The sequence below is a fragment of the Castor canadensis genome, chromosome 12, assembly GCF_047511655.1.
Source record: "Castor canadensis chromosome 12, mCasCan1.hap1v2, whole genome shotgun sequence".
NCBI lineage: Eukaryota > Metazoa > Chordata > Mammalia > Rodentia > Castoridae > Castor > Castor canadensis.
Window position 1 is genome coordinate 111387397 of NC_133397.1, and position 20512 is coordinate 111407908.

Genomic DNA, 20512 nt, shown 5'->3' on the forward strand with positions numbered 1-20512 from the left:
GATAGGGCTCCATTCTGCTTCTTCCAGAAAGGTTGAGAATCAATTATTTTTTATATGTGGCATCAGCTTTCCTCTATTTTGTTCTGTGCTTTGGTGTTTTGGTGTTCTGAATGAGTGATGTCAAACCTTCCTTTTTGTCCCCCTTTTCTCTCTCTCACTCTTTCTATATCTATATGTATCTATCTATCTATCTATCTATCTATACCCCATTCTACCTTCTGCTCCCTTGATCTTATGGTGATTCTAGAATGAAGTTTTTTTCTCATTCATCCTTGCTATAATTCTTCATCTACTAGGCACTTCATCTACTCTTCCTCTACTCTGGGGTAAGATGTGATCTCAGTAGTAGAACACTTGTCTGTGTTTCTGGGCTGCTGTGTGACTTCGGGCAAATTACCTAGCCTTTCTGAGCCACACTCCCCTCATCTGTCAAATGGAGCAGTTGACTAACTGGCCTCTAAAATCCCTTCTAGCTGTAAGTCTGTGGTTTTAAGAAGCTGCAGCCTTAACTCTATATAGCTATCCGGGGGCCATTAATCCAGACATCACTCACAGACTTTAATGAAACTTCCAGAAGACCATTAGGAATTGATACATATGATCTTGTAGCAGGCAGCTTCCCTAAGACCAGCAAACTTCAGAGAATCTGAGATCCCATTGCCAAGGGGAGAAGACAAGAAGTGACTCTTGGAACCCTGTGCTCCTGGGAAATTAGTTTTCTAGACTGCCATTGTGATAGCTAAAAAATGCACATGTACTTGACTCAGAATCAAAGCTCAAGGAGAAACTGTTGGGAGGTGAGACTCTTTCCCTTCTCCACCAGACCCTCTATGTGGGGGCTCTTCTGGCCGTAGGAAAGATAATCCTCCAAGGCCACCAAAGAAATATATGACCTGGTCAGGAGGAAATGGGGCTTTGAGGAGTTAAAGCAATGAGTGAGCATTGTGTCAGGCAAAGGCGTCTTCTGCAAGAGTTCAGGGAACGGGGGACCCAGAACGTTGGCTGAGGCAGGGCTGGCAGAGGCTGGCAGCTCAGGAGAGTTTTGTGACATTGTTCCCATGCTCTCAGGCTCATGTCATGATGCAGACCAAGTGAGCAGAAGGCTGGAGCCCTCTTCCTCTCTCCTGGACACGAGGGGTGGGGAGGGAAGGAAGAAGTCCATGTTCTAGCCTCTAGGAAAGCAGGCTTTTATTATCTAACTGCTAAAGCTGTCTCATTTGTAGCCTAAATAATTCACTCACCCATCTCTCAAGAAGCATTAGGAGAAAAACAAAACCAGCCCCAACCCTGGGCTCAGGTTTCTACAGCTTGGAGAGCAGGAGGCTGGCAGGCCATCCCAGGCCACCAAAAGTTCCCTGAAGTTGACCAGGGTCTGATTTTTTTTACAGGCCTGGGGCTAAGAATGGACTTTGCATTGCATTTCTGAAAGGTTTTGTTTTGTTTTAAGAAAACAAGTAACGAACAAGGAAAAATATGCAACATAGTCTGTAAAAAACATATTGACCAACTGGTTCGTTCCAGAAAAAAGTTGCCAACCCTTTAGTCTGTCCTCCAGCCTCCATTCTCCAGCAATGAAGGCGGCAATGACAGCCTTGGAGCCTTGACTTGGCCACCCGATCCCATGACCCCAACTATGTGCAGAGATTTTAGTAGTTAGAGGTCTGATATTTACAGTCCAGTGAACTGCTATCATTGTTCACTCCATTAACCTAAAATAAAAACAAAAAAGTACAGTAAGGTGGGGTGGGAGAGAGGGGAACATGTTTTCCTTCTACCCTGTGAGAAAGTACACAGAGCAGGAGGGACTGAGAGGCCCCAAACATTCCTTGATTTGCCTTCTCTGAACGTCAGAATTTGGCATCATCCGAGTTGCTCTCTAATGACTCCCAACTCCCTAAGGCCTTTGTAAATCACCATGGCATCCCTGAGTCATCTAGGGTACCAACCTGACTGTGTTGACCCACAGGGGGCTTTGAAGGGAGAGGACCCTGACCAGTCCTAACCACCCCAGTCTCTCTCCTGGAGCCAGAGAGTTACAGTCTAAAGACCCAGAAGAGAGAGGCCAGAATGGGGAGTGTAATGCCAGCTCAGTGCAGAGAGCCCCAGCTGCAACAAGGCTGAGCAACCTTCTGGCTTGTCATGGAGCCTGTGGGTGCTGAGGGCAGCTGGAGACAAAGTGTCCCCAGATCTGGTGTGTGGAGATTCTGGATTATTTCTAATAAAACAGTGACCTTGGTCAAAGTTCCAGTGCTAGCATCTTCTAAGAAGGTGCTCTCCAGCCAATATTTTGTAGGGTCCTGGATGTGAGACAATTAACACCAAAGGTTGGAATCCCAACATCCACACTAGTGAGAGGCAGCAGTCTTAAAGATTTGGGAGCCTAGGCTGTGAGAGCTTGGGAAATCACTTCATCATTCTGGGACTCAGTTTCCTCATCCGTTCAAACAAACAAAGAAACAAAAATCTGAGGAGCTGGGTAGGTGTGATTCTATATGGTGTCCATCCTACACCATGTAGCAGGTGATTCAAAAGTCATGGTACCACAGGCTTAAAGGTAAGTCACCTAAACTGTCTGTTGTCAACTTCCCAACTTGACTGGATATTCTCACAGGCAGGAATTGTGTCTCCAGGAGAGCACAGCTCCTTAAGGAGGTTGTACATCTGTCCATATTTGAGCAGCTTAACTGATATGGCCCTGGAAAGATGGGTGCTGCATTTGGCACAGGACACATGTCCAGGTAAGGGACTCCCCATATTACTGGTTGATGACTGGTTGCCACTCTTCAGTCCAGGGCTCCAGAAAGCCTGTCCTGTCCAAGTCATGACCCACGGTGCTATCGTGTGACCTAGAGAGCAAACAATAGCATAGCTGAAGTTCAAAGAAGGCCATGGGGAGCCATTCCAGCACGCAGAGTTTCCCCCAGGAGATACAGATCACTTCAAGGTCAGGTCATTGCTGCCCCATTCCCTTCTCCAAGCTGGAAAAGTGTGGTCTGGTGGCCTGTGCAAACAAAAATCATCAAGTCTCATCACTGATTGCTTCCAAGCATAGTGATCAGTCTTTCAGGCTGCTAACCTAAATCTGTAAGAGAGTGACAAATGTCCCAAGCTCTGTGTTGGGTCTCACGCTCTTCTAGCATGAATGGCTGTCTCCCTTCCCTGCTTATAATGGGATGCTCTACTTTACATCCAACCAAAATTCTTGCTGTAGCTTCTTTTGCTCTGAGCTCTAGGAAAATCATCACCCTTTTCACAATTCTGGGGCTTCCCTTCCTTTTTTTTTTTTTTTTTTTTTTTGCTTGTTTGCTGTGTGTGGTAGGGGGAGGGAAAGCAGAGGCCCTGTGTTGTCACTCATCTGTACTCATGGTGATTACAAAGCAATGCACCTAATTAACTGTGACACACATGGACTTGTTAAAGAGTTTGATAAAATTTTAATTACCCCTTGTTTTGTTGGGCAGGCAGCAAACCATGAAAATAATAATCATCTTGAGTGTTGTCACAGCAGAGAGAGCGAATGACTACATGAAGGTAGGTATGAACTGTAGGGAGTTAATAGTCCTGGGAGTAGGGTGGGTGTGGGGGAACAGTCCATGGCAGGGGTGGCTGACAGAGTGGCTATCGTACCTGGAATTCAGGAAAAAGATTCTTCCCTGAACTATCTAGATAATTTCCCCAATTCTCCATATTTTGTTGCTGTTGTTTGTTTTGTTTTTTGAGATAGGGTCTCACTATGTAGCCCAGGATGGCTTCACACTCACAGTCCTTCTGCTTCAGCTTCTCAATTGCTGGGATTATAGGCATGAATCACAATGCCCAGCTCCATTTTGTTTTTCTAGGCCTAACATTTTCTGGAGGCAAACTCACTGTATGCAAAGGGGGTGTTGGAGTGGCTTGAGTGGCAGAGCACCTGCCTAGCAAGCACAAGGCCCTGAGTTCAAACCCCAGTGAAGCCAAAAAAAAAGAAAAAAAGTTCTTCCAGAAGGACACCACAGTGGATTTCAGAGACTAAGCCCTCACTCCAGTCCCCAGTCAAGACAGACCCAGGAGAACTGTCAGGGGATGCATTCTCATGGCTCACAGATCCCAACTTGAGACACTTGCTGTCCCCCCACCACCTCCACCAGGCTCCTATGCCTCCTTTGCTGTACCCAGGCGAAGGGGAAAGGACAAAGTATCCACCTGATACCTTGGTGGTTTTGACTTTGTGTCCACTGCTGCAGCTCCATCCTGACAGGTCCGGGAGCACCTTACACTCCTCCCCTGGGAGACAGGGCTCCATCTGACACCACCATCTCTGCAGGACGATGGAGGCTGTGGGGCAGGAGGCAGGGTGCAGCGATAAGCTCTTTGCACAGCTGCTGTCACCAGGGTTATGCTTCTCACACCTCTAGCTTTGAACCCTGCATGTCCCTTCTATTCCCCCTACCCTGGACTGTATAGAGTGACAGCACCGTACTGGGGTGGAGGCTTGGGGACATACGGCTCTCCACATTAATCCCAGGAATCTCTGCATCTCCCACACAGTGTGTGAGCAAGTGCGAGCCATACCCAGGAGTGTGCAAGCTGACCTGCGTGTGGGTGCTGTGAGCATGGTTACACCGATGCCACGTGAGGAAGAGGACAGGTGTGGGCAGAGAGGTGGGTGAGGGGTGCGCGTGTCCAGAGAAAAAAGAGAATGAGCAGTGGAAGAGGCCCCCCCTCTGGAGGAGAGAGTGTGAGGCAGTGGGAGCAGGTGTGTTTTGGAATGTGTCTCTGTGTGCCAGACGGTGGGCACTATGAGAGGGCAGGTGTAACAAGAGCCTTCCTCCTCTGTGACTCAGGGATGTCCCATCTGCCCTCTTCTTTCCCACAGGGTGCCCCATCATTTGAGACTCTGATCATGAAAACCCTGAGATGGGTATGAAATTGGATCCCCAGCAGATGATGAAGCCTGAATAAACCTCCTTATCTCTGCTCAGGGCCTCTCTACCCACCCGCCCCAGGCCTGGCCTCTCACTCACCGTCCACACAGGAGGGTTTTGCCCGCGTGGTACCAGCCACCTGGCCAGAAAGACAGGAGCATTTGACAGTCTGGGAGCGCTCCTCAATTCGGTTCCGGTTGCAACAGCGGTGAGCAGCAATCACCTCGCACGTGCCCTGCTTTATGAGGACTGATGGGACCAGTCCCACAAAATCAGGTCTTCAGCCCAGGTCCCCAGCCCTGCCCCTCTCCCACCATCCCAGTGGTCCTCAAGCCCTTCCTCCCTGCTTAAGAGATTGTCAGGGCTGGTGCTACAGTGGTAAAGCGAGAGGCCCTGGGTTCCATCCCTAGAAGGTGGTGGGTAAGAAGGTATCTAATGGCAAGGAGGAAAGATGCAGACGGAAGGTTCCTGCTCTTCCCCAGCAAGAGGTGCTCATCACCAGGCTCTGACCTGGTCCATGGAAGAAAGCTGGAATCACACACCAGCCGCCACCTGCCAACTGTCTCAGGGTGAGGGCAAGGGCCCTGGGGCTTACAATACATGGAAAGGATCATCCGCTTACACAGGCTTTAGCCATCCCAGAAGGAAAACCTCTGAATTAGGCCAGGAGGCTAGACTTAAGCTCCCACCCAGGGCCTCTCTGGCTGCAAAATACCTTCCAGCCTGGAAGGGGCAATGAGCAAAGGGTCTGCCCAGACCTTCCCTGGTCTAGGACAGCAGAAGAGGGCAGAGTGTCCAGGGTGATGAACAGAGGGAAAGTCAGACTCTGAAATCTGTGGCTTTTACTCTGCCTTAGAGCCTGTTCTACAGAGTTGGGTGGGGTGCTGTCCAGCTCAGCAGCTGGAAAACCGAGTCCCATCACATCCCCCAAACCTGTGGCAGTAGAAGGCTGCAAGGAAGCCAAGGTCAGGCAGGTCCACACCCAGGCCAGAGACAGTGCCAGCAGCCAGCTGCTTGGGCTCCAGTTGCAAGCGACTCTCTCCCTCATCCTGTAGAGAAAAATGCACACCCTGCTTAGCTCCAGGCCAGAACCGGCCTGAACCCCTTCTCTGTGCCATACCTTCCAGGAGCCATAAGGGTGCCAGGATACATACTTTGTCCCCAGGCAGCTGGAAACCTGGCACCAAGTCACCGTAGGATGTGATGAGTGCTACTGGAGGACTGGAGAACAGGCAGGGAGAGCCTGTGGAGGGGACATTTAAGAAAGGCTTTGCAAAAGCAACTAGAAGATTGTAACACATGAGGAAAAATAATGCTGACTCTACTCTTTGAGCCCTTAACCCAGGCACTTCACACATGCACTTCAACCCTTTCCAAATAGTTGTTATTGTTTGTTTGATAGATGAGCAAACCAAAGCTCAAAAACCTGGGCACAACCCAAACAACCATCAGTAATGGACTGACTGAATACAGTGTAGAGACTGTACAAATGTGGTCCCTTCCTGACAGTTAAAAAAACTAATTGAGGAAATCGTTTATGTAGCGATGTGTGCAATGACCTTCCATGACAAACCACCATTAAGGGGAAAAAAGCAACAAGCAGGATGGTGTGTATAAAATGTGTAAAAGGGAGGGGTTAGTTATGTTGCTTGAGATGCATAAACTAGGTGTGGAACATGTATACAAAAACTAACAATATTGGTTGGCTGGGAGTTGGAGGTAGGAGGGAGACTTACTTTTCTTCCAATTTCTTTTCTTACTTTCTGAGTCTCAAACCTTGGTACTGTAGTAGCCATGCAATTCAATTTAAATTTAAAAAGGAAGAAATGGAACTAAGACTAACAGAAGTTAAAGGATTTGTCCAAGGATAGGTAGCATGCAGGTAGCAGAGATCAGAGCCCAAAGCCTCCCCTAATGCCACTGTGCCACCTTGCCTCTGCTCTTTTCCCCTCTTCTTCTCCTCCTCCATCTTGCATTGAACCAAATTGGGGGCAGGAACAACCAAAGGAGGTCTCTTGACTTTGAGCTCAGGGATTGGCCTGAGTCACTACTTTTGTTGCTCTGCTAGCCCCTTGGGGGACATTGCTGACTGCCCCCCTCCCAAATGAAGCACAGTTCTGGGAAGACCAGGAACCAAACCAAATATCAGGAGCCAGCTGCTCCCTTGGATGGAACCCTTGATCTCTCTCTTCACCCTTCCCTTCCCATCTTCTCTCCACTTACCTTTCTTGAGATCTTTCACCTTCTGTTCATCTACTGACCTCAGACTCACTCCACCTTGACAAGTAGGAAAGAGTTTTGAGGAGGTGGAGGTACAGAAGGAGCCTAAGCCCCTGCAGGGGCTGAAGGAAAACTCTACACTGAATGCACTGGAAAGATTCTGTATAATTGCAATCCCAGACAGCTGTAAAACAGCAACAACATACAGGGAAATGCTTTATGTAGCGATGTGTGCAAGAAGACAGGGGGTTACACTTGGCACTGAAGTAGCATCCAGTTCCGCAGCTGTTCCCAAGCCAATGGCAGAGTCTCTCCTTCAGCCCTGGAGATGTGCAGGCCCCTACAGACTCTGGGACCATGTAGGGCTGTGAGCCTGAGTCAAGCAGCCAGGACTTTCTGTCCCAGGAATGAAGCAGAGGTGAGAGGAGCCTAAGAATCACTGCTGTCATCTCTCTGGTCTCAGAACAAAGCTGAGGGTCAGAATCTGCTGGGGATTCCCAAGGCCCTGAATCCTCTTTGTCTCCATCCTCCCACCCCCACCCCTGCCCCATGCACTTGCTTCCTTGATCCCCACGGAGTTGGCTTAATTCTGCCACTGTCACTCCCATTCCCACTCCAGAGGGCTAGAATGGGGGTGCAACAGGTCTCTGAGCCTCAAAGACCGCTGTGCCCAACAGCCTCTCCATTCTCCCTAAGAGCCTCTTCCCTTTTAGCCTCTAAAGGAAGGCAGAAATGAAACACAGGATGTGAGGCCAAGGAAAAGACAGAGAACCCTGTGTCCTAGTTCTCAGGAGTGAGAGGGCCTCCAGAGGCAAGGATAGAAAAAGTGGTGCCAGTATCCTGGGGGAGATGTGCTCCATGGGCAGACACTCCCACCCTTCTAAAGGTGCCCCTTTTCTGAGTGGCTTTCTCTTCTCCCTGCCGGTCAGGAACATTCATTTTGACGGTTAGAAAAGTCTTCTCTCAGGTGATCCTTTTCTTTCTGAGGCATCACGCTCCAATCCATCTCACCCATCTCTCCTGTGTACCCCAAACCCCAAAGGACCTGGTGTGTGTTTGTGTGGGAGAGGGGGGATTGGAGCCCAGAAACTCTGACATTCTATTTTCTCCCTCAGAGGGAGCTCAGAAAGAAGCTTCTGGGATTTGTTCTTTAGCTTTCATGCTCTGCCTCAATTTCCAGCTGGTTTTCCCCAAGTCCCAATACTTGAGTGAGCAACCTGCATCCCACAAAGGAGTTGAGAATAGGAACCACAGAACCTTCGACCTTGCCCCATCTGCTCCCGCCCCCCTCCAGCCAGCGCCCACTCAGTCCACCAAATTCTGAGTCCCCATTCTTGGGACCTACCTGCCCCACAGCGGTGGCCACTGGTCCAACCTGCTCACCGGAGGTCCTTCCTCCCTGCCTTTCAGCATAGGACCAAGACTCCGACAGGCGGGCTCCAGACGCGAGCGGTCAGCGTGGGTGCTGTCTAATCCGGAGCTCTGTCCCCGTCCGTCACCAAGTTGCTGCACCCCGGGGACAACGGGGGCTCTGCCTAAGCTGGCATCACCGGGCCGGCTGGCCCAGCTCTGTGCATCTGGGACCTCTGGATGGGGCTCCACCAGCCAGGGACTGTAGGGCTCGGTCGGGTCCTCTCCGAACCTTCAGCGGGCAGGCCGGGGAGCGCGCAGCCGTCACCGCCACCGCGCTCGGTGTCGCCTGGCTCCTCCAGTCCCGCGCGGGCGCCGCCGCTTCCTTCGCGACAGCTCGGGGCGCTCGGCGGGACCGGCGGGCACAGCCAGCACGCAGCGGCCCCTGGCGGCGCAGGGCAAGAAGAGCAAGAGTGGCCCTCGGGTCCCCGCAGGTTCTGTAGGATTGGACAGCTCCCTGGTGCGGGCCAGGGCAATTCCGAGGGGGTCCCTTTATGCACCTGCCCCCCGATCTCGTGGTCCCTAGTCCTGTGGCTCGGGGGATGTATATAGGTGAGGGGGTGAGGAAAGCTGGAGTACCAAGTCTTTGCCCAGACCACTGGGGTTTTTGAGCTTTGAAAATATTGCCCAATTCGGTGGTCACTAGATACATGTTATTTAAATCTAAACTCATCATTAGATCAAGGGCAAACACAACAAGGGGATTGGACTATGAGCACATGATAAAAGCGAGAGCACACAAGGGAGGGGTGAGGATAGGTAAGACACCTAAAAAACTAGCTAGCATTTGTTGCCCTTAACCCAGAGAAACTAAAGCAGATACCTTAAAGCAACTGAGGCCAATAGCAAAAGGGGAACAGGTACTAGAGAAAAGGTTAGATCAAAAAGAATTAACCTAGAAGGTAACACCCACGCACAGGAAATCAATGTGAGTCAATGCCCTGTATAGCTATCCTTATCTCAACCAGCAAAAACCCTTGTTCCTTCCTATTATTGCTTATACTCTCTCTACAACAAAATTAGAAATAAGGGCAAAATAGTTTCTGCTGGGTATTGAGGGGGGGAGAGGGAGGGGGCGGAGTGGGTGGTAAGGGAGGGGGTGGGGGCAGGGGGGAGAAATGAACCAAGCCTTGTATGCACATATGAATAATAAAAGAAAAATGAAAAAAAAATCTAAACTCATTAAATAAACTTAAGATTCAGGTCTTCTTTAGCACTCAAGTGCTATTTTAAAATGCTCAGTAGCCAGAGGAAGCTAGGGATGACTGGACTGGCCAGAACAGATAGAGAACAAACCCCCGGGGTTGCACAAAATTCTTGTCAACAGTGCTCTCCTCTATTGACATTCAGGAAGGAATAGTAACTATTTCTACCCAGCAGTGCTGCCCTCAGGGTGGACAGGACCAGGCGAGGTAGAAAGGCTGGGTGCCGGGCAGGGATGTAGTAGGCTGGTGAATGTCCCTCTGGATGATGGCTGTGAATCTTAACATGAGAACCACACTGAGACCTTAGTTTCTTCATTAGAAAAAAAAACCTGTCATTTAAAAACTGCAATTATATAATCCTTTACAGGGTTGTATTTTGGATATGGAAGTATCAGACAAATGAGTACCGAGGGGCTCTGTAAATTTGTCTCTTCACAGCAGGGACATGTCTCTTCGTACTACTGGGCTTTGGGGTCGGGATAATGTAGGGGGACAAGGGTGGGAGAAGCCCAGCTCTGGGACCTGAGACACTACAGATGGTCTGGGAAAAAGGGGTCAGTTTTAAAGCGGTCCTGACCCACTCCTTGTGCCCCTGTGTCTGGGCCACTCAGCAGAGTCTCAGCTCTCAGTCAAGAGAAATACCCCACAAGTCTGCTTATAGTCACCCTGTCCCCTTTTCCCTCTCACCCTTTACTGTCTCAGGATAAACAGAGGTGATGACCTCTCTCCAGAAGTGGGACAGTCTGAGGATGGAGGAGGTGTGAAGGTGTAAGGAATAGGTGAGAGGCTCAAAGAGATGAGAGCCCTAGGGTTTGGGTACTGCTGATGGTGGTGGTGGTGAGGGGGAGGCAGGGAGGCTGGAGCCCAAGGTAACTGCCTACTTCCCTGCAAACCGACTGGTGCTGGAGCCAGCGGTCCCCAGGCTCTAGATGTGTGGCCCATTTTTATAGCCACACCATGGGTGTTGGAAAGAGCAGGGAATAGGAAGCTGGGTGACACAGAAGTGGTAACTAAATTGTCCCAGAAACACTGAATAATAAAAACAGCCAGCGGTTATATTTTTTCTTCGGTCTTTGACTTCCCACTGATGTGATGCCATTTATCAGAGAGCTGGCTTGTTTTTCTCAAACAAGAGGGAAACACCCAGAACAGCAGTGTGTTCTTTGTCCCCAACTGCCTTTGCTGCTCTGTGTCTTTGGGTCTGAATTTTTTTTTCCTCTGTGACTTCATTTTCTCTGCCTCTTTCTGCCCAAAATTCAGGTATAATTACAGCAAGTCTACAAATCTGAATGGCCACTGTGGGATTTTTATTTAGAAGCTGCCAAGAAAGTCATCTTTCTGAGGGAGTGGGTGCTTAGCTTGGGGAAGAAAGTAGAGTATGGTCAGGAAGCACGCTGTGGACAGAACCCAGAGGTGGAGTCCCAACCATAAACAGGGTCCCAGTGGTGCCTGATTGCCTCCCCAACTTGTATTAGGATCACAGGGGCCTTGACCTCCTTTAAACTGCGTTGGAGGGCAGGTCTCTCTGGGGTTCTAGTGATAAACTGCCTGATACCAGGTTTAGGGACAGGGCTCTTCCAGCGTCAGGTCAGTACCACCCTCCCCCAGAAGGAAGAAGGCAAAACAGATAGCCCACTGGGCTGTCCCACTGGACTGTCCCAGTGTTGAGCGAGTGAGCTTTTTCATCTTTTAGGCAAGCGCTGAGCCTGACCTCTGTCGCCCCCTGGCGGCAACCTAAGAACTTGCTCAGCATCCTGAGACCGCTCTTTGCCTCGACCCCCGGAGGGTGGGAGCCAGGAAACCCTACTCCTCATCTCTTTCCTATCACTTCCTCCCCGATGCAGAGACATCACTTGGTCCCTAAGTCAGAACTGGGTTTGGGTCCCATGCGGTTGATACAGGCATGAATCTCTAAGTGGCTGTATGACTTCTTGGGACAACTCCCGTAAAATGATAGAAAGTGTCATCCTGCCTTATCCGTAAAATGGATATAATAAAACCCACCTTGAAGAGTGAGTTAAGCGGTATAAATGGCCTAATGTATGGAGCGTGCTTTGTAGAGGGCATAGTCCTCAATGAATCGTCGTTATGTTGTTATCCTTACTCACTGGCCTGGGAGGTCTAAATGTGGGGAAAACGGTTCCGAGAAAATGGGGTGGAAGTGGCAACCCTTCTGACGGATGTGAGGGAGGTCTTCTGAAGGAACGGTGCTGTCAGGAGTCCAGGAATTTATCACAGCTCCTCGATCCAGGGTGGTGGGCTGCGCCTGGAGGGATTAGCATCACTCCAGCCGGCACCATCCTGCTTCTCTCGTCGCTGTAACTCCAGCAGCCTCAGCCGGAGGTGCTGTCACACCAGGTGCTTCACACCCAGTGGCCCTGAAGCAGCTGTTTTGCTATGAGGTCATCAGCTCCAAGGCCCTCCAAGCAGGCTGGCCACCCCGAATCCAGAGCAAGGAGCCTGCCTCCCTGACCCCCCGTCACAATGGGGACGTTCTAGCTGATGTCTAACCCACAGCACGACTGAAACAATGTTTCCTTCTCTCCGCTCCCTTCCCCCAACAGACCCTCGAGACAGTGGGGCGAGACAAAGACGGGATGGGGCGGGGCAGAGGCTGGGAGCTGGTGGGGCGGTTCCCGGGGTGGCCCAGAGCCAGGGGAAGTTTTGCGCCGATCGGGAGCGAGCACCGCCCACCCCGAGCCCTAGGGGCGGGGCCGGGCCGGGGGCGGGGCCACGCCGAGGGCGGGGCAGGGAGGCAGCATGCTAAACCGGGTGCGCTCGGCAGTGGCGCACCTGGTGAGCTCGGGAGGCGCTTCGTCTCCGCGCCCCAAATCCCCGGACCTGCCCAACGCCACCTCGGTGCCGCCCGCCACTCCAGAAGAGCCCAAAAGCCCTTCGGCCAGGCGTGGGATCGGGAGCGGGGCGCCTGCGAAGACCGTAGAGGCGCGAGCGAGCTTCTCCAGACCGACCTTTCTGCAGCTGAGCCCCGGGGGGCTGCGACGCGCGGACGACCACGCGGGCCGGCTTGTGCAAAGCCCCCCGGACACCGGCCGCCGCCTGCCCTGGAGCACCGGCTACGCCGAGTAAGCGCCCCCCCGGGGCTCCCAAACCAGGATGGGACTCCCACCTCTCCCTAGCTTGCATCCCCGGCGCTAGGATGCGTCCTCGGAGCGGCGCTCTGGGCCAAGGACCCCCTTTCCCCAAGATCTTCCCAGGGGTCCGTACCCGAGCCCAGCCCACTCTCCAGTCCAGGCAGCCTGAATCACCTTCTTCAGGACTTGCAGATCGTTGACCACCTTCGCTGCCTCTGGACCCCGTTTCCCTCCCAAAGTCCGGAGGACTGAGGGCCCCCCCCCCAGGGATGAGTTAGCCGGTTCTCAGTCGCAGCCCGCAGTTTCAAGGCTAAGAGGGGGGAAGGTTCAAGGAGGAACCGGGTTCTTTCTGATAGGGAGATCGTGGCTAGAAAGACTCGTTCACCGACTTCCCAGCGCCCCAGTTCCCTGTCCCTCTTACGGTTCCCCTCCCCCTCCACACCCAGAAATAGCCCGCGACACCAGAAGGCCGCCGGCTCCCTGGGGCGGGGGAGGGGGCCGCCACCGTGAGGGAGGTCGCCCCTGTGCGAACGACTCACGCCGGTGGGGCAAGGAACTAGACCCCTGGCCCGAGTTCTCCTAGGCTGCGTGTATTTTTAATTACATATGCCGGGAAAGCCGAGCCCTGAGCGAGATCCGGGCACTGAGGTCGCTGAGAGAGGCGACTGGTGAGCCCGTGCCCCTCTCCCCTTTACCTTCCCACGTGGGAGGAGTTTGTAATTACGCATCTCTGACCCAGACCAGGTGGGCCTACACCTCTATTTCAATTCCTCTTTTCCCATCTGGGCTGGAGCGCTTCCTCACTGCTGATGGGGCAGAAATTTTGTCTGGGTGGTTTTAGGGTGAGGGTGGGTGTGCCCATGAGTGTGGCATGCTGGGGACAAAGTACTGAAAGAAGTGATTGAGACTGGGGATGGGATATAGGGTCTTGGCTAGCAGGGAAGTAAGATGTCCTGCCTTTATCTGGTTCCCCTCTCTGTCCCTCCTCCCTGCCCTGCAGCACCAATCAGGAAGCCTCCTTTGCTAAGGATGGGGGAACTGAGGCAGGTGCAGGTGCCGGCCTTTCTATGAGGTGGTAGGGCCTGCCACCCAGACAATACTCCTTGCTGGCCCTCCCTTCTTCCCATCTGGCCTGGATCCCGGACAGCTGTGACCTTTCTCAGCTTGGCCACTAGGCAGAAGAGGATGTGTGTGTCTTAGGTGGGGGTTATTCCAGGACCTGTTGTGGTGTCCAACCTGATGTGTTCACTTCTGGCCCTGCAGGGTCATAAATGCTGGTAAGAGCCGGCACAATGAGGACCAGGCTTGCTGTGAAGTGGTGTATGTGGAAGGCCGGAGGAGTATCGCTGGGGCTCCTAAGGAGCCTAGCCGAGGCCAGGTAAGCCCTCACCCTCTTTCCTAGCCTCCAGAGACATGGTGACACCTCTCCCTAGGGATTCCAGGCATCTGGTTTTAAATCTGAGACACGTGGAAAGCTGCCTCCGATAATTCACTCGCTTTCTGCCTCTGCCACAGAACCCTTATGTGGCTTTGATTCGTGAGATTCTACCCTGTCAGTATGAGTGTTTACTTTCCACTTAAAAATGTAGATCCTCGTGTATTTATGGATGATTTCACAAATGCTGATTTTTTTTCGCACCCCTTTGCATCTCTGAATTTGGCCTTTTGTTTGCTTTGGTCTTTGAATTTGGCTTTTTCGAGGTTCTCCTTTCTCTTGACACATAATAGGCCATACACAAATAAGTGAATAAATGTAATTTACCTTAGCTCCACTCTTCTCTCTGATGTTTATATGGATGGATGCCTACAGCCTTGTTCTTCTTCCTGTATCTCTCTCTCTCTCTCTCTCTCTCTCTCTCTCACACACACACACACACACACACACACACACACACACACTAGCTGACTCACCTCCAACTTTTCCTCCATCAGGGACTGTGCTTCTACTACTGGGGCCTATTTGATGGGCATGCTGGGGGTGGAGCTGCTGAAATGGCCTCCCGGCTTCTGCATCGCCATATCCGAGAGCAGCTAAGGGACCTAGTAGAAATACTTCAGGATCCCTCGCCACCTCCCCTGTGCCTCCCATCCACCCCAGGGACCCCAGGTTCCTGTGACCCCTCTCTCCTGGTTGGCCCTCAGTCCTGCTGGTCTTCGCAGAAGGATGTGACCCATGAGAGCCTGATAATAGGGGCCATTGAGAATGCCTTCCAGCTCATGGTGAGTGGATGGCCTGCTAGGCAATCTGGTCAATTCTGGGGTGGGCGGGGTGCGGGGGGAGCTTGAGAACCTGGAACACCTTTGAGAGTCTGAGCAGAAGCTTGATTTTTTGAGTGGAAGAAGGGAAGTAACCCCCATTTGTTCCTCCTCTCCTCCAGTGTGGTCTGGCTGGGCCAGGTGATTTCTGCAGATGGAGGTGGGGAGGGTGACTATGTGCTTGGAAGCTCTTCTTCCACCCCCACCTTTGACCTTTCCTCATTTGACAGGATGAACAGATGGCTCGGGAGCGTCGTGGCCACCAAGTGGAGGGAGGCTGCTGTGCCCTGGTTGTGGTGTACCTGCTAGGCAAGGTGTACGTGGCCAATGCAGGTGACAGCAGGTATGGGGGAGAAGGGCTTTGAAAGTGACCCTGAGGGGCCATAGTCTATAGGATGGGGGGAGTAAAAGATAGTGAGGCAGTGGGGGTTAAAAATAAATGGTTGGAAGGGGTCAGTGAGATGATAGTTGTAAGAAAAGCCCTGAAATATCCATGAGGGGAGGAGAGATGGGGCCTGGGTGGAGAATTCTAAAGTCATTATGGGAACAGCCTGGTCTTTCTGGAACTTTCCATGAAGGGGGCTGAGGAGAGCCAGGCCCAGAGCCTTTTCTTTGTCTGGGCAGGGCCATCATTGTCCGGAATGGTGAAATCATTCCAATGTCACGGGAGTTCACCCCCGAGACTGAGCGCCAGCGTCTTCAGCTGCTTGTAAGTAGGAAGGGAACTCCTCACCTCCATTCTTTATTGAGGCTTGTGCCTATCTGCACCCTGTCCCTCAGGACCCTCACACTTCCACCGTGCACACAGAAAGTTCCTTGCTGGAGGCTGTGTGGACTGTGGAGAGCAGGGCCGAGCTGGATGATGCAGCAGGAAGGAGCCAGGGCTGGCCTGGTGGCTCCCACTGTGGCCTCAGCTGAGGAAGGAAGTAGAGTCAGAGATGGGGGAAGAAACAACAAAGGCCCCTGAAAGGCAGTCTGGCTTAAACACATGGGCTCTGGAACTGGACTGCCTGGGATTGAAGCCTGGTTTGTGTACTTTGCTAGTCGTGTGAGGACTGACATCTTAACCTCTGTGTATCCATAGTTCCTGCCTCACAGTTGGCGTGAGGAGTGAATAAGTTAACTTATGTTAATATTAGAATACCATGTGGCAGGTGATAAGCTTTATTTAAGGGTCTGCTAACCCCTAACATATAGAATAACATCATCTAAGTGTTGTGTCGAGGTGCGCTGTGGGGTAATGCTCAGGTTCCTCTGCTCTATCTGGCCCTTCCCAGGGCTTCCTGAAACCAGAGCTGCTGGGTGGTGAATTCACCCACCTCGAATTCCCCCGCAGAGTTCAGCCCAAGGAGTTGGGGCAGAGGATACTGTACCGGGACCAGAACATGACTGGCTGGTAATACTTCCCTTAGAGCTGGGGCTGTTCCCATGGCAACACAACCAGTCCCCCACCAGCAGCAAGGTGGAATCTGGAGGCTGGGTCAGGCTGGAGTTGGGTTTGTGATCCTTTTCAGGTGGGGTTTGTGTGAGGGGTGTGGCTCCAAGGGGAGAGGGACTTTGCTACACCGTGATGCCTCCTCTACTTCCCCCTCCCCAGGGCCTACAAAAAGATCGAGCTGGAGGATCTCAGGTTTCCTCTGGTCTGTGGGGAGGGAAAAAAGGTAAACTCCATGCAGGGGTGGGAGAGGGCAGGAGGACCCAGAGCTTGCCTAGGGAGGTGAAGGTTCTACCGGAGGGCAGGGGTGGAGGGCTCTATGGTTTTAGAGCATCTAGGATAGGACTAAACAGCAGTACACCCTACCCTCATTTCCCTCAGGCCCGGGTGATGGCCACCATCGGGGTGACCCGGGGTTTGGGAGACCACAACCTTAAGGTCTGTAGTTCTACTCTACCCATCAAGCCCTTTCTCTCCTGCTTCCCTGAGGTGAGCACACTTTCCCTCTTCTGGGGATCTCAGGCTGGCTTTCATCCAGGGTCCCTTTCTCCCCAAGTCTCCTACCAAGCCAACCCCGCAACTCAGTTCTCACTACCCTCTTTCCCTACCAGGTACGAGTGTACGATCTAACACAGTACGAGCACTGCCCTGATGATGTGCTAGTCCTGGGAACAGATGGCCTCTGGGATGTCACCAATGACTATGAGGTAGCTGCCACTGTGGACAGGGTGCTGTCAACCTATGAGCCCAATGACTCCAGCAGGTAGGGGCTGCATGGCATGGTGATGACATGGCACATGGGATGGTACTAGCGAAGGGACAGTGGGAAGCAATGCTTGGAGACCCATATATGGGTCTATGTATTTGTTTTCCCATATACATGTTGGTACATGAATGTACACATGTGCTCCTGGCAGGTATACAGCTCTGGCCCAAGCTCTGGTCCTGGGGTCCCGGGGCATCCCCCGGGACCGTGGTTGGCGTCTCCCAAACAACAAGCTGGGTTCCGGGGATGACATCTCAGTCTTCGTCATCCCCCTGGGAGGGCCAGGCAGTTACTCCTGAGGGACTTGGCCCCATCCCTTTGCCTACCACCATCCCAGCCTCTCCATACTTACCCCTCCTCCCAGCCCAAAATCTGACGTTGTTTCCCTGACCCTTTTTTCGTGGCAATTTAACTAACAAAGGATGCTTGCTAGATCCAGAGTTACAGCTACTGGCAAATAAACCATGCGGATAAAGTGTGTGTCTTTGTTTTGCTTTGACTAGAAACTGAAAAGTACATAAAAGCTCTTTGGGGTGGTAGAGAAAACCTCAGAACAGTCCTAAAAATGTAGTTTCCCTAGGGTCTTTCTTCTGTCGTCCCCTCTTCCCACCTCATCCACTTGCCAGGAGCGTTCTCAGCCACCTCTCGATGTCTTCACCCATCTGCTGATTTCTATGTACCCAGCCAAACCTGTCCTAAGCTTTAGACTTTTACATCCCAGTTATCTCCCAAACGTGTGTTAGACAGCCCACTGGCACCCCAACTCAACCCGCCTCAAACTGAGCTCACCATTTCCCCAATAAACATGATCCTTCTGCCTCATCCTCTCACGGGACACCAGCTTGGTTGCTCAAATTAAAAGTTTTGGAGTACTGCCAGGCACCTGTGACTCATGCCTGTAATCTTAGCTACTCAGGAGGCAGAGATCAGGAGGATCGCTGTTCGAAGCCAGCCCAGGCAAATAGTTCACTAGACCCTATCTTGAAAAAAACCCTTCACATAAAAGGGCTGGTGGAGTGGCTCAAGGTGTAGGTCCTGAGGTCAAACCCCAGTACCACACACACAAAAAAATCTCAGAGTGAGTCACCCTTAGTTTTTGTTTCTTGCTCATCACGTTAATTAGTCGCTAAGTCAGTCATGTGCCCCGTAATGTTTCGGTAAACTAGCTGCATGTACCATACAGCCTAAGTGTGTAGCAGGCTGCATATCAGCTTGTATAAGTATGTCTTATGATCACAGAACAATGAAATCACCTAACAATACCTTTCTCATACCATCCCTATCATTAAGGGATGCATGACTACATTGTTCATTATATAGTTTTTAAAATATTTCATATTTTTCCACCTATCTTGACATTCTTTATCACCACTCTTTTTGCTTGCAAGGCAGGCGCTCTACCACTCAAGCCATGACTCTAGCTCTTTTTGCTCTTGTTAGTTTGGAGACAGGGTCTTGCTTTTTGCCCAGGCTGGCTTGGATCACAATCCTCCTATTTATGCTTCTTGCTGTTACTGAGATGGCAGGTGCAACCATCATGCCCAGCTGTTGGTTGAGATGGGGTCTCTAGAACTTTTTGTCTGGGCTGGCCTTGAACCACAATCCTCCCCATTTTAGCCTCCCAAGTAGCTAGGATTACAGTGTGAGCCACAGGCACCTGGTTTGCTTTAGATCTTTATCAAATCAGCTTCCTAACTTCAATGACTCTTTATTATTGCACCTAGAACATATAAGGCATATAAGGACCTTCATGATCTGGCTACTGTTTTCTTCTCCAGCTTCTTCCATCACCACTACCATCAGTACCCTCCTGGAGTTCCCATAACTCTGTGGACCTGTAGTAGCTCCAACTTACTATTTTAAATTTAAAAGCCAAGTGTGGTGGTTCACATCTGTAATCCCAGACACTGGGAGGCATAGGTAGGAGGATCTCAGTCTGAGGCTGGTCCCAGGCAAAAAATGCAAGTGCAAGACCTTATCCTAAAAGTAAACCAAAAAATGGCTGGGGGTGTGGATCAAGTGGTAGAGCACCTGCCTAGTAAACCTGAGACCTTCAGGTCATACCCCAGTACTGCAAAACAAACAAAAAAATCAAACATGGCAAAACCTCATACATCACCTTTTCTTGAACACTTTACCTGTCCGGGGCTGGGCACATGCATGCCCCTACAGCAATGACCCCTGGATTATACCTGTCTATCAAGGAGTCCAGAGGGAGTTGTAAAGAACAGGGCTCTAGACTCCAGCTGTTTGGATTTGAGACCCAGCACTGCTCTGTAACTTCTCTGAGCCTCCATTTCTCAGCAAAATGGAGTTAACAGTACTACCTCATAAGGTCGCTTGTAAGGACTAAAGTAGTTGGTGTATGTAGACCAAGTCCATGTAATAAAGTTCAGTAAATGCTAACTATCTTGGAATTTTGTCCATATTCCTTATTCAGGTAGTTATTTGACATCTTTGACACATTGTTCTCAGTTCACAGTAAGTGCTTACTGAGTAAAGTGAGGCCAGGCGCCGTTGGCTCACACCTGTAATCCTAGCTTATGAGAAGGCAGAGATCAGGAGACTTGAGGTTCAAGGCCATACCAGGCAAATAGTTCAGGAGACCCTATCTTGAAAAAAACCCAACACAAAACAGGGGTGGTGGAATGACTCAAGTGGTAGCATGCCTAGCAAGGGTGAGGCCCTGAGTTCAACCCCAGTCAGTGCTGCCAAAAAAAAAAAAAAGCCTGGGGACCAAACTGGTCTGGGCATCAGTTTCTCAAATGTATGAGTTGTACTTCAGATCTTTAAGGTCTGTGTATTTCTAGCATGCATTCATTAAATATTTGTTGAAAACCTGTAAAGTGCCACACACACTGGCTAGACTCTAGTGGAGAGGGGCAGGTTGGAGGAGCTTGGGAGGCAGCAGTGAGACAGCACCCACCTTGGAGCCACACAGGCTTGACTGTACAAATTCTTGCTGTCACAGATTGCAAACATTTGCTAAACAAATCTGAACCCCAGTTCTAACCATCTTCTTTTTTGAGGCAGGGTTTTTTTTTTGTGGCAGTACTGGGGTTTGAACTCAGGTCCTCATGCTTGCTAGGCAGGAACTCTACCACTTGAGCCTCTCCACCAACTCTATTTTTGTGATGGGTTTTTTCCAGCTAGGGTCTGGCAGAACTATTTCTCCTGGCTAGCTAGATCCTTCTGATCTCTGCCTCCCTGAGTAGTAGGATTAT

At 51.1% G+C, this 20512-nt stretch overlaps 2 protein-coding genes across 5 annotated transcripts; one reads left to right on the forward strand and one right to left on the reverse strand.

The window, feature by feature from the left end:
* Positions 1-2699: 2699 nt before the first annotated feature.
* On the reverse strand, positions 2700-6150 carry Tafa3 (TAFA chemokine like family member 3). The gene is made up of 5 exons (XM_074051018.1): positions 6059-6150; positions 5838-5953; positions 5000-5153; positions 4190-4378; positions 2700-2846 (listed from the first exon to the last, which is right to left on the reverse strand). The coding sequence occupies exons 2-5, from the start codon at positions 5950-5952 to the stop codon at positions 2756-2758; spliced, it is 549 nt and encodes a 182-aa protein (XP_073907119.1). The 5' UTR covers position 5953; positions 6059-6150; the 3' UTR covers positions 2700-2755.
* A 6333-nt stretch (positions 6151-12483) lies between these two features.
* Positions 12484-17763, forward strand: Ppm1j (protein phosphatase, Mg2+/Mn2+ dependent 1J). 4 transcript variants are annotated; one of them, XM_020156557.2, is made up of 10 exons: positions 12484-12822; positions 14095-14209; positions 14764-15051; positions 15318-15430; positions 15712-15796; positions 16365-16483; positions 16685-16748; positions 16904-17011; positions 17134-17285; positions 17440-17763. In XM_020156557.2, the coding sequence occupies exons 1-10, from the start codon at positions 12500-12502 to the stop codon at positions 17585-17587; spliced, it is 1515 nt and encodes a 504-aa protein (XP_020012146.1). In that variant the 5' UTR covers positions 12484-12499; the 3' UTR covers positions 17588-17763. The 4 variants fall into 4 exon arrangements, with proteins under 4 accessions (XP_020012146.1, XP_073906846.1, XP_020012147.1 ...); XM_074050745.1 differs by having other exon boundaries at positions 14974-15051; XM_020156558.2 differs by lacking the exon at positions 16904-17011.
* Positions 17764-20512: the final 2749 nt, after the last annotated feature.